The sequence below is a fragment of the Paramisgurnus dabryanus genome, chromosome 15 (genome assembly GCF_030506205.2).
Source record: "Paramisgurnus dabryanus chromosome 15, PD_genome_1.1, whole genome shotgun sequence".
Lineage (NCBI taxonomy): Eukaryota > Metazoa > Chordata > Actinopteri > Cypriniformes > Cobitidae > Paramisgurnus > Paramisgurnus dabryanus.
The window spans coordinates 2,121,795-2,137,366 of record NC_133351.1 but is presented as its reverse complement, the minus strand read 5'-3'; the positions used below and the strand labels follow the sequence as shown (position 1 = coordinate 2,137,366).

The following is a 15,572-nucleotide window of genomic DNA, read 5'->3' as shown; positions in this document are numbered from 1 at the left end:
TCAACTTTTATAGTCATAATTTAGATTTTTTAATCTCAAACTTTGACTTTTATAGTCATATTTTAGATTTTTTTAAATCTTATTTATTTTAAATCTCATAATTTTGATTTTATTATCTCATAATTTTGATTTTTTTTATCTCATAATTTTGACTTTTATAGTCATATTTTAGATTTTTTATTTCATCATTTTGATTTTTTAATTTCATAATTTTGACTTTTATAGTCATTATTTAGATTTTTTTAATCTCATAATTTTGACTTTTATAGTCATATTTTAGATTTTTTTTAAATCTCATTATTTTAAATCTCATAATTTTGATTTTAACATCTCATAATATTGATTTTTTTTATCTCATAATTTTGACTTTTAGAGTCATATTTTATATATTTTTTAATCTCATAATTTAATTTTTTTTAATCTCATCATTTTTATTTCATCGTCTCATAATTTTTTATTTTTTTATTTCATCATTTAGATTTTTTATCTCATCATTTAGATTTTTTTATTTCATAATTGTGACTTTTATAGTCATTATTTAGATTTTTTTGAATCTCATAATTTTGACTTTATAGTTATAATTTAGGGTTTTTATCTCATAATTTCTATTTTTAATCTCATAATTTAGATTTTTTAATCTCATAATTTTTACTTTTTATCTCATAATTTAGATTTTTTAATCTCATAATGTTTTACTTTTTATCTCATAATTTAGATTTTTTAATCTCATAATTTTTTACTTTTTATCTCATAATTTAGATTTTTTTTTGTGTCATAATTTTGACTTTTATAGTCATATTTTAGATTTTTTTTTTAAATCTCATTGTTTTTGTTTTTAAATCTCATAATTTAGATTTTATCATCTCATAATTTTGATTTTTTAATCTCATAATTTAGATTTTTTATCTCATCATTTAGATTTTTTAATTTCATAATTTTGACTTTTATAGTCATTATTTAGATTTTTTTTATCTCATTATTTTGACTTTATAGTTATAATTTAGAATTTTTATCTCATAATTTCAACTTGTTATCTCATAATTTAGATATTTTAATCTCATAATTTAGAATTTTTAATCTCATAATTTTTACTTTTTATATCATAATTTAGATTTTTTGTGTCTTAATTTCGACTTTTATAGTCATATTTTAGATTTTTTTTAATCTCATAATTTAGATTTTATCATCTCATAATTTTGATTTTTTAATCTCATAATTTAGATTTTTTATCTCATCATTTAGATTTTTTAATTTCATAATTTTGACTTTTATAGTCATTATTTAGATTTTTTTTATCTCATTATTTTGACTTTATAGTTATAATTTAGAATTTTTATCTCATAATTTCAACTTGTTATCTCATAATTTAGATATTTTAATCTCATAATTTAGAATTTTTAATCTCATAATTTTTACTTTTTATATCATAATTTAGATTTTTTGTGTCTTAATTTCGACTTTTATAGTCATATTTTAGATTTTTTTTAATCTCATAATTTAGATTTTATCATCTCATAATTTTGATTTTTTAATCTCATAATTTAGATTTTTTATCTCATCATTTAGATTTTTTAATTTCATAATTTTGACTTTTATAGTCATTATTTAGATTTTTTTTATCTCATTATTTTGACTTTATAGTTATAATTTAGAATTTTTATCTCATAATTTCAACTTGTTATCTCATAATTTAGATATTTTAATCTCATAATTTAGAATTTTTAATCTCATAATTTTTACTTTTTATATCATAATTTAGATTTTTTGTGTCTTAATTTCGACTTTTATAGTCATATTTTAGATTTTTTTTAATCTCATAATTTTGATTTTATCATCTCATAATTTTGATTTTTATCTCTCAATTTTGAGTTTTATAGTCATAATTTCGACTTTTAAAGTCATAGTTTAATTTTTTTTTTCTCATAATTATGATTTAGCAGAGCATGAGTGTTTTTGTATGTGGTGGAAGTGGGCTTCCATAAAGAAATGTCAAAAAACAGTTTCAGTTAAAATAAAATGAATGCATCTTCTCATATATAATATGTTCCTGTTTTATTATTTTTAGCATCTCTGCAGACAACAGGACCAGGTAAGAACTTCAAGTCCTCTAGGATGAAGTAACAGATATGCAGAAGAGCAAATGAATGAGACAGCAGGTGTGTCGGGTCCAGATGGTCAGAGCTGCCATTAACCTGAACCCAACGCCTCGCTGAATCAAGCTGCACAAAGTTATCTGAAGAAGGAAACACAGAGTTTGATATCAGGAGAGCGAGAGAAAAAGATTGTGATAAAGTCTACACTTCATATTCTTAATAAAAGTTAAAGAGGACCATGTGAGCATATATATATCACATGTGCTGATGTATGTGCATTTATATACGATTTGATTATGTGGCCTTTGATAAATGTTGATAGTATATGTAAACACTATTAAACTATTGTATATAAAAACGAATAAATGATTAAAGCACGTAAAATTACCATAAAAGATAGAAATGTGTTTGGGTTTAGAAAGGAAGATCCCATTGTTTGAATATAATGAGAGATGTTCTGCATTGAGTATAATAACAATACACTTCCTGTTTCTGTGTGTTTGTGGACAGGAAGGAAGTCTGTGTGTTACTCCAGAATGCTGGTCAGTGATTGGTCAGAAGATGATGTGTGTGACTGGCTTCAGGATGAAGGATTAGAAGCTCTGGTGGACACTTTTAGGGCTCAGAACATTGATGGGCCTGAACTCATCACCTTAAATAAAGAGACACTGGACAATCATTTTAACATTGGTAAGAAAACACACACACACACACACACACACACACACACACACACACACACACACACACACACACACACACACACACACACACACACACACACACACACACACACCTGTTTCATACTTTAAGGATACTTAACAAATAAACACGCACACATGAATGAAACCTTAAATCACAATCACTCAATCATGAGGTTACATTCACGTCCACATCAAAAGAAGCTGATTTGAGATGTGTTGTTATTTTCCTATAAACTCAAACATATCTCATAGATTTGCACTATAAGAAGATACCCTAGGGCCCGTAATACCCTGGAGATGTGGGCTTTTTTAACATTATCTCCAGTAAGAAGCTTTAGGAAGCGTCCCTGTCAATCACCCAATGAAGTTTTTTCACAAATGCAACTTCATTTTCTTCAGGAAATCTAGATGATTTTATTCTTCAGATTTTTATCATGCGAGTCTCCTCTTCAAAGCCTGCAGTCAACTCATGACATCACAGTGAGATCTACAGAAAGATGTGCACACCTTTGAAAGATTCAATCATTGAACAAAGACTTTAAAATAAAGTCTTACAAAATCTCACTCCAAATTACATAGCTGCACTTTTTACTGAACTCAACGAAAAGTGAAAACTAAAGAATAAAAGTTCAGGTGTGAGAAGGAGGCCATGCCGTGCGCGATCATGTCTGAGCAAGAGTGCAAGAATTAATGATGAGAATAATAATAATAATTTAAACCTAAAATGAAGGCCTGCTACTGTCATCTACTGGCACAACCCTAGTACGTTGTATTAAAAGCAACAATTCATTTTTTTCTACTTTTAAATAATTATAATGCATTAATCAAACCAACAAGCTTTGACATGAATGATAAATGATTGTGACTGATGGAATTTATTCAGAATTTTCTTGAATTGCTAATACATTCATATATCATGCATATATTATTTATAAAAATAGTTGAATGATTACTGTAACCCCGCTGTGGTGCTCTGTTGGTGGATCTCAGTTCTCTCCAATGAGGACTTACTTGGCAGACATGTTTCAAAACAACACCACTGTAGATGAAGTCTGGTTTAATAAAGGAGCTGCTAATGAAGATCTCTCTATCTCGATCTCTCCTGTAGACTCAGTGGGTCTGCGTGGTAAAGTCCTGAGGAAAATTAATGGCTTAAGATCTGAACTCATGGACTCTGATGTCCCCAATCATTTTCTCTGTCCAATCACCAGAGAGCTCATGAAGGACCCTGTCATCGCTGCAGGTTGGTGTTCGACCAATGCCTGATGGATTAAAGCTTTGGCCAAAGCCATAAACATGACCTCTGGACCACAAAACCAGTTATGAGTCACACGGGTATATTTGTAGCAATAGCCAACAATACATTGTATGGCTCAAAATGAGCGATCTTTTTGTTGTTGCCAAAAATCATTAAGATATTAAGTAAAGATCATGTTACATTGAGATATTTTGTACATTTATAAATATATAAAATGTTTTATTTATCAAAAGTAATATGTGTTGCTAAGGGCTTTATTTGGACAACTTTTAGATTTTTGATTCAATATAAAAAAAACTGCACCCCAAGATTCCAGATTTTTAAAAACACTAGTCAACATTTGAAGTGGATCAAAACCTTTCATAAAAGTTGTTTTAAAATTCTGAACAATACCCGTTCTTGTCTTAGGACAACTTCAAGTTTTTTTGATCCACTTCAATTGTATTGTGTATTTTATCTCTGTCAAATATTGTCCGATCTTAACAAACCCTACTGTACATCAATGGAAAGCTCATTTATTTAGCTTTTAGATGATGTGTACATCTCAATTAAAAAAAGACCCATTATGATTGGTTTTGTGGTCCAGACCAGGGTCATAAATGTGCAAATGCTAACATTCAGTCTATAAAATACAAATATATATATTTTTAAATATCATTTTTAATATTTTTCAATGGCCTCTCTGTATATTTTGAAAACATATTTAAAAAATAAATAGATTTTAAAGCATTTATATTCACATCAGTTTAGAAGAAAAACATTGTTTGTCAATTTAACCTGCTTAATTGCAAAAATATACTTATTTTAGATTTTTTACATATTTATAAATTTTATACAAACTTTAATATTTTGGCAAAGAAAAAATATATTTTTTTCCACATGGGTTGTAAAATTTAAAATGTTTTTGTTGCCGCTGAAATACATTTTGAAATATATGTTAATATATGAAGGTTAAAACTAAATATATTTTCAAATTCAAAAATATATTCAATTAAGCTTAACTTTTCAAAAAATGTATTTAGCATATATTTAAAACACAGTTTTGGCCAATAAAATTTTGTTGTTTTTGGGAGCCATTTTAGAAAGTTTGATTTAAAGTTCAAACAAACTCAAGTAGATTGTTAAAAATGTCTTTAGCATGTAAAACTCTTGTCTTTAACAGATGGATATTCCTATGAGAGAGATGCTATTGAGACCTGGATCAATACTCCAAATCACTTGAGTCCTGTGTATAACCTGCCTTTAAAAACCACCCTACTGATTCCTAACAGAAGCCTGAAGACGGCCATACAGTGCTATAAAGCCAACCAGTAAGCACATCTCACATCAGCACTGACATCTGATCACTGATTGATGAAAATGCCTCATAAAGTTATGAGAGAACCCCAGCAAATGAAGCGTTTTTGTATTTATACATTAATAAATGAATAAAGTATACACTGAAAACAAAAAAAGTGAATAGCAAAACACTTTTGTTTAAATGTAGCTTAAATAAATTGATTGCAACCACTTACCTTAAAAAATTTTAGTAAATTGAATGAATAATTTTTTCACTCTAAAAAACAAACGGTGCTATATAGCACCAAAACAGTTGCTTTGGATCGTAACGATAGAAGAACCATTTTTAGTGCCATATAGCACCGGTGAAGCACCAGTGAAGCACCAGTGAAGCACCTGTGTAGAACCATATAGTGCTATGTAGAACCATATGTGGTGCTATATGGCCCCTATATGGTTCTACACTGGTGCTTCACTGGTTCTTCACCGGTGCTATATGGCACTAAAATAGTTCTTCTATCGTTACGATCCAAAGCAACTGTTTTGGTGCTATATAGCACCGTTTGTTTTTTACCGTTTGTGTAGGGCTTCGTGATATTTTGGGAGGGGATATGATCAGTGATAACTTGCCAGTGCCAGAAAATGTAATAGACGATATGCTATATGAAAATGCTTTAAGTTTGTAAAATCCAATTAAAGTATAATAAAATATACTTAAAATTATATAACCAACATACCTCTTTTACATTATTTCAGGGATAAAAAGCATCACTCTCTCGCTAATCTCTCTCTTTTGTCTGCATCAACATAAAAACTCGAACTATACATAAAATTTTAAAGTATTAAAATCATTCAGCTATTGCAAACCAACCATTGCCATATGCTCATTTGTCAAAATTTTGGTATATCTTGTAGCGCTTAATATAGTCCTTAAATGAGGAAAAAACAACCTGTAAATATTGTGAGACTGTCATACAGGACACATGTTTTAACCACTCAATATTTTATATGGCTAAAATATATTTTCAAATATAATTTTAAATATATTTCAAAAAATAGCAAAAATAGCAAAAAAATATATAATTTAGAAAAATAGCAAAAAAAGAAAAAATAGCAAAAAAGTGCTGAAATATATTTTAAAATATGTTTACAAAAATGTATTTTTCACCAATATATTTTGGGCCTTTTTATATGTTTTAAAAAATTTATATTCACGTGGCATTGGAAAAAAACATATGTTACAAATCTAAACATAACAGGTTTAAAAAATATATATTTTTAACCGCAAAAATATACTTATTTTATACATACTTATACATTTCACGTAGTAAATTTACTGTTCATGCACTAATTTTTACTTGATATACAAAAAATTTTCTTCAGTAGTCTTTTATAATTTTTATAAGTATATTTGTAGGTTGTAACTTCACAGTCCGTGTAACGCTTCACAATTAAATTTTCAGACCATACAATGTAAATGCAAAAATAAAAAAATGAACCTAAAAGCTCATTTTTTCTGGATAACCTTGTCATTGGATAATTGTCATTTTTCTCTCATTTTCTTAATTTTACTTTTACTAAATTGTAATTTAAGAAATGAAACATTTAAACAAATGAAAACTAGGCGATTTTCTCTTTTTGTATTTTTCGTTTATCTGTTTGCTGTGGGTCGTACTCGACGCACACTCTTTCGGTGATATTTTACCGTAATGATAGTAATATGCGCACATATGAATTGTCCACGGCCCGTCAGTATTGCAATTGATCCAGATCAATATGTCCAGTAATGTTAAGATTAATCAGAACAGTACTGACAGGAAGACGATCACATGCAATAATTTTGCTATGACGTATTTAATGTACCTTGGCTGTTATTTGGTTTTTTGGCCAAAGAATTTGAGCTACAAAGACGTATCACGTCAAATATGTATACGTATAACACAGATGTAAAATACAGGTTAATAGTTTAATTTATTTAAGGTTACATTATAATTACTACTTAATAGGGCTGTCAAAAGATTAATCGCGATTAATCGCATCCAACATAAAAGTTTGTGTTTACATAGCATATGTGTGTGTATTGTGTATAAATATTATGTATATATAAATACACACACATAAGTTCATGTTAAAGTAATACTTATAAGGTAACGTTAAATAAATTGACATATTTATTAGCTTGTATTTCACATCTGTGTTATATGTATATTAGGCTACACATTTGACGTGATACATGGCTTTCTATCTCACATTCTTTGGCCAAAATACCAAATAATATAGCCTAAATACGTCAAAATCATTGCATGTGATCGTCTTCCTGTCAGTACTGTTCTGATTAATCTTTACACTGTTACTGGGCATATTTTAAAAGAGTGATCTGAATCAATCGCAATACTGACGGGCCGTGGACAATTCATATGTGCGCTCATTACTATCGTTACGATAAAATATCACCGAAAGCGTGCGTTATAGCCCCGCTAATGTACGACACACAGCAAACAGATAAACGAAAAATACAAAAAAGGAGAAAATCGCCTAGTTTTCATTTGTTTAAATGTTCTATTTCTTAAATTTTATTTAGTAAAAGTAAAATTAAGAAAAGGAGAGAAAAATGACAATTATCCAATGACAAGGTTTTCCAGAAAAAATGAAAAATTAACTTTTAGGTTTATTTTGTTTTGTTTTGCATTTACATGTATGGTCTGAAAATTGAATTGTGAAGCGTTACACGGACCCTTCACCTTTACTTGGCACAAAAGATGACAATGTAAATGAGAAATTCCATGCAAGTGTCAAATGTATTAACCATACTGAAATCTAAAAATGCAAAGTTTTAGTTTAATTGTTTAAAAAAAAAAAATCAGCATTTTCTGTAGTAAAGCAAGTGTACGTGTCAGAATTGTCATGTCCTTAATGCTGGATCTTACTCATAAATCTGCAAATGTAAAAAAAAAAAAAAATGTTTTACATGAGCAGTCCCTTCATTTGTTGGGTATTGATTCTGGTTTATAACACACCTTATTCACAGAATTTCTACAAAGTATTTTTATATTTAAAATATTTTTTTATTAATTAGTAACACTACCTGGGAAAGTAACACTACAGTAACTAGTTACTGCCCCACACGGCTTTACAGTAGGATTTATAGTTACTAGCTGACTTGAAACATTGATTAATGCTGTATAAAATACAGTGTTCATGTTAATTTGTTGTGAATTAATGTTAACCAATACAACATTTAATTATAAAACATTTCTGTAATACGTTGAAATTTACATAAAGATAAATTAATTCTGCAGATGTATTGTTCATTATCAACTTGAACCTTATTATAGTGATACCCAAATTATAATGTCAAATTTGTCTAAAAATCTAAAAAAAAATTTGTTCACTAGAATCAAACTTCAATGAATAATGGGTTTTAGGTGGATCATGGCAGAAATTTATTTTGATACAGTATTATAATAACAGATTGTACAGTTCACAGAATGAGGCAACAGTTGCAGAAAAAAATATACACTGTATACACATTTAAAAAATACCTGCTGCTCATCTCAGATCTATCATCATCATCATCTTTATATCATTTCTCTAAATCTTTTATCTGTATCGTGCACTCACACTTAGCCTCCCGTTTGTATTTCTCTTTTAAGTAGCTGTGCAAAAATAACTATATAAAATATATTGCTTTACAGTCGCCAAAAACAAAGCCGTAAATAAATTAATCTAGACAGGAACAACAAGCAGGTACAAGAAAAGAATAGACTTCAACACTGAAGAGCAAATTCAAATATACAAACATACAAACCCAGGTAGAGTTTTTCTTTAGTAACCTCAAACATCATGGCATTCAAAAATGCATGGAAAAGATTGAACACAAACAATACACGTTGTGACAATATATGTACACGGTTAGAGAGTCAGATCTGTATTATAAGAGGAACGCTGGTCAACATGAAGCTCCTCACGAGCCCAAAGATGATCTGACAGTAAATCAGCAGCTCTGGTGAAGATGTCATCAACCCATTTTATGGGTTTAAACGCATTAATATTCACAGACGGCAGACAACTCTGGGCCGGATCTGCACCAGATCCATGCCGAAGTCAGCCGTTCCGGCGCCGATCCGGCCCAGAGTCGTCTGCTGTCTGTGTTTTATCAGTATTAGTGAGCTGTACCTGCTTGGCAGATTAATATCTGAGTCTGAACTTTAGAGTATAAATGTGCTGTCTCTAATAAAAAGGTTGTTAGTCTTGTGTTGATTTTGTGTAAATAAATCAGAAGTTTGGTCAAGCTCGACTGTATTCATGTTTCTCATGATCTTCAGAGATTATAGCTTATAGACAAATACAAACATCTGCTAATTTTAACAAAGCAGACAAAGAAGGAAAAGCAAAAAACAACTCAAAATTAAAAAAAGTTACTTCAGTTTGGCTTCACCATACAAACTCATAGTTTTTATATAACTTCATAATTTTAATTTCTAAACTATGGAAGTTTGTAATGATAAAAACTAATAGTACAATGTTTTGTAATGAAGGAAATATTTTGGCACAGTCAACATTTCTAATTTCAAGCATTTATGCAGATTAAAAGCTTTGTACACTGCAAAAAAATGATTTTCAAGAAAACATTTTCTTAGTATTTTTGTCTTGTTTTCAGTAAAAATATAAAAAATTCTTAAATTAAGATGCTTTTATTTTCTATTTTCATAAAGAAATTCTAGTTTTTAGACGAAAATATCAAATTTAACAGATTTTTTCTCATAAAACAAGCAAAAAAAATCTGACAATAGGGTAAGCAAAAAATCTTGAACATTTTTCTTAAACACTAAATTGTTGTGAAAATTTAAAGAAAAATTTGCTTACCCCATTGGCAGATTTTTTTGCTTGTTTTATGCACAAAATCACTTAAATTTGATATTTTTGGTTAAAAAAAAACTAGAATTATTTTTTGGATCATTTTGCTCATCAAGAAAAAGCATCTTAAAGAATTTTTAGATATTTTTAATGAAAAAAAAATACTAAGAATTTTTTTCTTGAAAATCATTTTTTGCAGTGTGGAAGTTTGCAATTATAAAATAGGAATTTTTAGATATTTTTACTAAAAACAAGACAAAAATACTAAGAAAATGTTTTCTTAAATCATTTTTTGCATTGCAATGTTTTGTAATGAAAGAAATATTTTGGCACAGTCAACATTTCTAATTTCAAGCATTCATGCAGATCAAAAGCTTTGTAAGATCATGAGAAACAATAAAGTCAAGTGATCCTAAACTTTTCACCAGTGGTGTATATACTGTGTATATATTTATCAGCATCCCATAAACCTCCACTAATAAAAAGCTGTTGACGTGATATGAAATACACCCTAAACATTTGACTCTATAAAGGATCTCTTTGGTTTCATTGAGGCTACATGAATGTTGGGGTTTTCTCGAGCGAGGCCGGGTTGTTTGGCTGTATTGTCTGTAAAGGAATGAGCCAGGCCTACAGATGGTTTGGAGTCTTTGTGACAGGCGGCGGTTGGGCAAAACTTGTCAAACTCTTTCGTGTGTAGACTGCCGTTGTGCTGAATGCTCAGGGACGGAGTTTTGAAAGCGCTGGGCGGTTTGGGGTACCCGAGTTCGCAGTTCACACCAGTAGACGAGACGCTGTGGCCGACCAGCCCTTCTGTAGATTGACTCTGCCAACCACGAGATATCGGAGGATGACTCGGTGGCGGCTGTTGAAAGCGAGCCGTTTTGTCCATGATCCCCATAAACGGCCTGGGTTTAGAGCATCCCTGGCCGATCTTAGGTTTGTCCGAAACGGTTTTGGTTCGCACGTCCGGGCCTTGTGATTTTCCACCGTCGGATAAGCTGCTGCTGGACGCCAGACTGCTGGTGGAGCTGGAGACGCGCATGCTGCTGGTCTGTGAACCCGGCCCGTGATTCCAGTCCTTTCTCGAGTCTCCGGTGGCCGTGGAGGGCACCATCCCCTCCAAAGACTGAGCTGAGACTCGCTCTTGCGTCTTGGAGGAGCGAACCGGCACGAGGTGGTGATCTTTGATTTCATGACGGCTCGATCGTCCTGCGTCGTCGCTGCTGGTCGGTAGAGGGCTGATGTCGATACCCGGACCCGCTTTCAGTACGCTAGATATGTGCCGGCTTGGGATCGGACTGGAGGGCGCATACTGCGATTGGGTCTTAGTATTTGGGGGTCGTGAAGACCCTGCCTGTAAAGAGCCGTGGTGCTGGTTGGTTTTGACAATCTGGGCCTGTTTGCTGAAACTCTTCTGAGTCACAGACTCTCTGTGCGGGTGTCGAAGGCTTTGTCTGTGAGGAGGTGAAACCGAACGGCCCGACTGTTGACCGTTAGAATCCGTCACAGTCCGATTGAGGGAGTAAATGTTTTGCGACCAGCCCTCAGAAGCCTCCTCATCTTCTTCGTCGACGTCGTGTCCCAGACTGCGCTCCGTCATTTCGTCGTCGTCGTCCTCCGGTTGACAGCGTTCTTGATCCGGTGCCGTCGGGTTTGTTAGTTGTTTGATCTGAGCGTGCTGCATTTGTTTACACTCTTCTTCCACGCGGGCCAGCAGACGACAGATCTCACGGTTATTTGGACAGAGTTTGGAGGCTTCATGTAGGTCGGCTAACGCCGCAGTGAACTGCCTGCACACACACAGAGATAGACAGAAAGTCTTTAGGATAATATAGATAGAAAATATTGTCATGTAAGAACAATGAAAAGATGAACACTTATTTTTCGGTCACTCTTAAATAGGGCTGCATAACGATTAATCGCAACTAATCGTTTGCAGAATAAAAGTAAAAAAGTAACAAAAAATTTTTGTTTACATCATATCAGTGGCGGCTCGTGACTGCTCTTCCGAGGATGCGCTAATTCAAAATAAGTGTTCGGATTGTCACTTGTGTGGTTCCCTTTTCCAAAATATGTGTCATGCGTGTGGAGAGATCCTGTGTGCATCACGTGTTGTGTCAAAATAAGTGCCTGCTGGAGACGCGTCAAAACCGTTTATGATAAAAGAGACGCTCACGTTCCCTAAATACACGCAAGACACTCACTTAACACTAAACTCTGATTACGCATGAGATTGTGCGAGTATCTGGCACACGCGAGTGTCTCCTTTTAAGTTCAAGTTCAAGGCAGCAGGCACTTATTTTGGCATGACACGTGATGCACACACAATCTCTCAAAGCGCAGAACACATATTAACCACACACATGACAAGCTACAAACATGTTTTGATGAACTTCGCATCGTGCGCTTCAAAAAAAGAAGTCACCAGCCGCCACTGCATCATATGTGTTTGTGTACTGTGTATAATAATTATGTATATATAAATACACACAAATACATATATCATTTTAAGAATTTTTATGTAGATTAAGTATCTAAATATAGATGATATATAAATATAAAAATGTATATACACATGTAAATATTTCTTAAATATATAAATGTATGTGTGTGTATTTATCAGGGCTGCCGAATGACTAAAATATTTAATCTAGATTAATCGCATGATTGCATGAGTTAACTCATGATTAATCACAACTTAACGTAAATTTAAAAAACAATGTGCGATTAATTTAACATTTTAAGTTAGATGCTTTATTAAGAGTCAGCAAAGTTTAGTGTCTAAGGCTGCGTTTTAATTTATCCAATAACATGCTACACAAGTGTCAAACAGAAATTGTTGTTAAAATGAATTTACGTTAATGCGTTATTAACTCGTTCATTTTGACAACCCTAGCATTTATATATACTGTATACATAAATGTTATACACAGTACACAAACATATATGATGTAAACAAACATGTTTATTCTGCAAGCAATTAGTTGCGATTAATCGTTATCAGTGTTGGGTGTAACCAGTTACTAAGTAATTAGTTACTGTAATTTATTTACTTTTCCTTTGTAAAAGTAAAGTAAGGGATTACTCTTATTTTTCTTGTAATCTAATTAAAGTTACTTCTGATGTTAATAAATACTGTGTATGGACTGTAAAACAATTATGTATACTATAATAAGATAGTGGATTTAAAATAGTTTTAGTTTACAATTCTCACTTTAAACTGGTTGATTATTATTAGCATTAATATTAATGAGATTTTTTTGAGTAACTTACCCAACACTGATCATTATACAACCCTACTCTTAAATATTACAATACAACAGCCTTGATTTTTTTTTATAGGACAATTTATTTTGGGATTTTACTTTATAAATGATACATCAGATACTGCCTTTAAATCTGGTCAAAATAATCCCATAAAACATGTCAGCTCAATAGGTTTTGCTGTCAAAAGATTAATCGCGATCATAGTCAAAATAAAAGTTTGTGTTTGCATAATATATGTGTGTAATTATTATGTTTATATAAATACACACACACACACACACACACACACACACACACACACACACACACACACACACACACACACACACACACATATATGTAAGAAATTTGTAATGTAATGTCATAATTTAGATTTATTTTATCTTGCAATTTCGACTTTTATAGTCATAATTTAGATTTTTTTATCTCATAATTTAGATTTTTATAGTCATATTTTGTATTTTTATCTCATAATTTAGATTTTTATCTCATACTTTCGTTTTTTATCTCATAATTTCAACTTTTATAGTCTTAATTTAGATTTTTTTATCTCATAATTTTGACTTTTATTGTCATAATTTAGATTTTTTTAATCTCAATTTCGACTTTTATAGTCATAATTTTGATTTTTTTATCTCATAATTTAGATTTTTATAGTCATATTGTGTATTTTTATCTCATAATTTAGATTTTTATCTCATACTTTCGTTTTTTATCTCATAATTTCAACTTTTATAGTCTTAATTTAGATTTTTTTATCTCATAATTTTGACTTTTATTGTCATAATTTAGATTTTTTTTAATCTCAATTTCGACTTTTATAGTCATAATTTAGATTTTTTTTATCTCATAATTTCGATTTTTATAGTCATATTTTGTATTTTATCATCTCATAATTTAGATTTTTTCTATTTTTTATTGACAATAAAATCTAAAATATATCAAAATGATATATATATAATTTTATAATATATATATATTTTATATATTATAAAATTATTTATATATATATATATATATATATATATATATATATATATATAAAGTAAACGTTTTTCAAATATATGCATGTGTGTGTATGTATACATACAAAATAGTTATCCACAGTGCACACACATATTTATGCAAAAACTAACTTTTATTTTGTATGTGATTAATCTTTTAACAGCCCTAGTTTTGACAATATATTGTTCAACTGACCTGCTGCTTCGTTTGGCCCGGGCTCGAGCGTAGTAAGCCTCATACGATTTGGGTTTGAGCTCCAGAGCCTTGGTTGCGAACTCCTCAGCCATGCCAAAGTCCTACAGCAATGCAGTGAACATCAGGAGAGACACAATGAACCGACCAAACCAAATGAAAGTCAATCATTAAGCACAGGTGCTGAATTTAGATTCACACCGCGGGATAACCGAGTACTTGTGAATGGGTTGAAATGATGGGTTATTTAATTAATGAACTCTGTTTCTGACGTTTCCCCTGATGTGATCGATCAAGGACACAGAAAGGAAATTGGCTCTCTATTGTGTCACGAGTCCTTTACCAGCCAAGTCATTACTTCTGAATACAGCGGGAATCAATTCAAGACCTTTCTGCAATTTCTGTCTTATCTTGCCGTGTCTGGTATTTTAAGCAATGAAAAACTCAAATCGGTTGACACGTAACCTGTACTAAAGGAACTTTTTAATGTTTAGTTCATCATTTTCTGACATCCATCAACATCCAAGAGTAATTTAACCTCTTTAAAAATCAAATGATAAGCATAAGCAAGGATTCCTACTGAACAGTGTGCTTGAAAATGTTGAACATGAAGGAAAGTTTCTGAAGCAGGTGTAAGATGAAAGGTTACTTACGTTAGTTTTCCGGCGACAGCGAGACAGATTGAGATACAAAGACACCCGGAGCTCCTTGAAAGCCTTGAGTTCATCACCGAAACCCTCTCTGGGAAACTTTCTCAATGCGTACTGATACCTCTGAGCCGCCTCCTTCATCTTCCCTCTCTGGTAGAGACACGAGAGGAGAGAGAGAAACAGAAATATAAGATGAGTATAAAGAACAGAGGAAGATCAATCATTACATCTGGACAACTCACACTTACTGGAAAAGCTTCATGAA

At 31.3% G+C, this 15,572-nt stretch overlaps 2 protein-coding genes across 8 annotated transcripts in view; one reads left to right on the top strand and one right to left on the bottom strand.

Moving 5' to 3' along the window:
- The window catches only part of LOC135733618 (WD repeat, SAM and U-box domain-containing protein 1-like), a 36,522-nt gene that overhangs the window by 16,322 nt on the left and 4,628 nt on the right, over window positions 1-15,572 (top strand). For 3 of the 4 annotated variants that reach the window (XM_065252384.2, XM_065252383.2, XM_065252385.2), the window contains 5 exons: window positions 2,066-2,089; window positions 2,604-2,783; window positions 3,906-4,040; window positions 5,218-5,365; window positions 14,629-14,768. In XM_065252384.2, coding sequence (XP_065108456.1) covers window positions 2,066-2,089; window positions 2,604-2,783; window positions 3,906-4,040; window positions 5,218-5,365; window positions 14,629-14,659 — 518 coding nt within the window. In that variant the 3' untranslated portion in view covers window positions 14,660-14,768. Of the gene's footprint in view, window positions 1-2,065; window positions 2,090-2,603; window positions 2,784-3,905; window positions 4,041-5,217; window positions 5,366-14,628; window positions 14,769-15,572 lie in introns of those variants that run through there. The other variant, XM_065252386.1, reaches the window with a different exon arrangement.
- tanc1b (tetratricopeptide repeat, ankyrin repeat and coiled-coil containing 1b) overlaps window positions 8,603-15,572 on the bottom strand; it is a 168,729-nt gene continuing 161,759 nt past the window's right edge. The window contains exons 25-27 of one of the 4 annotated variants that reach the window (XM_065252378.2): window positions 15,311-15,457; window positions 14,661-14,761; window positions 8,603-11,983 (exon numbers count right to left, since the gene is read on the bottom strand). In XM_065252378.2, the coding sequence (XP_065108450.1) occupies window positions 10,702-11,983; window positions 14,661-14,761; window positions 15,311-15,457 (1,530 nt within the window). In that variant the 3' untranslated portion in view covers window positions 8,603-10,701. The remainder of the gene's footprint in view (window positions 11,984-14,660; window positions 14,762-15,310; window positions 15,458-15,572) is intronic. The other 3 variants (XM_065252379.2, XM_065252380.2, XM_065252381.2) reach the window with 3 other exon arrangements.